The sequence below is a fragment of the Acanthisitta chloris genome, unplaced genomic scaffold (assembly GCF_000695815.1).
Source record: "Acanthisitta chloris isolate BGI_N310 unplaced genomic scaffold, ASM69581v1 scaffold9862, whole genome shotgun sequence".
Taxonomy (NCBI): Eukaryota; Metazoa; Chordata; class Aves; order Passeriformes; family Acanthisittidae; genus Acanthisitta; species Acanthisitta chloris.
The window spans coordinates 3,019-4,345 of NW_008658771.1; the positions used below are offsets into that span (position 1 = coordinate 3,019).

The following is a 1,327-nucleotide window of genomic DNA, read 5'->3' on the forward strand; positions in this document are numbered from 1 at the left end:
CACTGTGCCAGATCTCAGGTCTCTCAGGAAAGAACAAGGGCTCAAATATTATCCATTTTTTTCAGCTTTTACCTTGACTTGAATGAGGTCGTTTTAGAACTATGACAAAAATGTAACCAGCACAGATGCTCCCAGTCAAACATTTACCATGGGTGCTCAACCTCCCAGAGCAGAACCTGAGATCTCTGGCACAGTGAACAGCTCCCAGAAGTCAGTATCTCTATCTCACCAGCCTGACAGCCCTGTCCTACCTCTGCCCCAGTGATGGGATCTGTCCCAGTGCATTTACAGTGTGCAGTCAAATCCCTGTCACATTCCCACTGCACTCACGCTAAGGGGCAAATCTCCTTTGCTGTCAGTTTTTTTGGAATGAATCCTGGCAGCAGGCACGCAGCAAACCCTCACCTGCCCAGTGATGTTGCGGGTCATCCGTTGGTACTCCTCATGGGCCAGCTTGGCCTTGATCCGCTCCAGCCGAGCCACCAGCTCGGGGTTCTGCAGGGAGCACAGACCCACTGTGAGCACTGTGAGCCACTGCCATCTCCCACAGCTCCTCCCCGGCCCTCACCTACCCGCGGTGGCACTGGCACCTCGGGCAGGTGGATCTCACTGCCTTCCAGGAGCTCATGTAAGTGCAGTGGTGACCCTGCAGGTGGGCAATGGGGTGGGTTATGGGTGGGTATGGGGTGGGCAACGAGGTGGGTATCAGGTGGGGAACAGGGTGGGAATGGGTTGGGGAATAGGGTGGGTACAAGGTGGGGAATGGGGCAGGTACAGCATGGGGAACGGGGCAGGTACAGCATGGGGAACAGGATGGGTAACGAAGCGTTTAGGTAACATGGTGGCTAATGGGGTGGATAACGTGGTGGGTACCGCAGTGAGTACAGGGCAGGTAACCAGGTGGGTTATGTGGTCTGTTATGGCATGGGAAACAGAGTGGATAATGTGGTGGGTACAGAGTGGGTACTGCAATGGGTATGGGGTAACAGGGTGGGAACTGGGGTAGGCTAACACGGTAGGTATGGGATGGGGAAGAGGGTGGGGAATGGGGCACGTACGGGGTAGGTAGGGGTTAACAGGGTGGGTACGAGGTAACCGGGTAGGAACGGCGTGGGTAACACGACAGGTACGGGATGGGGAACAGGGTAGGTAACAGGGTAGGTAACGGGGCACGCGCGGGTTGTGTACGGGTTAACAGGGTGTGCACCGGGATGAGTACCGGGTGGGTAACAGGGTAGGTACGGGATGGGTACCGGGGTGGGTAACATGGTAGATACGGGATGGGGAACGAGGTAGATAACGGGGCGCGTACGGGGTACCGGGGCGG

General features: G+C 56.5%; 1 protein-coding gene across 1 annotated transcript in view; it reads right to left on the bottom strand.

Moving 5' to 3' along the window:
• TMEM199 (transmembrane protein 199) overlaps positions 1-646 on the bottom strand; it is a gene marked incomplete at its 5' end in the record, with an annotated part of 2,331 nt that extends 1,685 nt beyond the window's left edge. The window contains 2 exons of the mRNA XM_009085211.1: positions 406-495; positions 573-646. Of these exons, the coding sequence (XP_009083459.1) occupies positions 406-495; positions 573-646 (164 nt within the window). The remainder of the gene's footprint in view (positions 1-405; positions 496-572) is intronic.
• Positions 647-1,327: the final 681 nt, after the last annotated feature.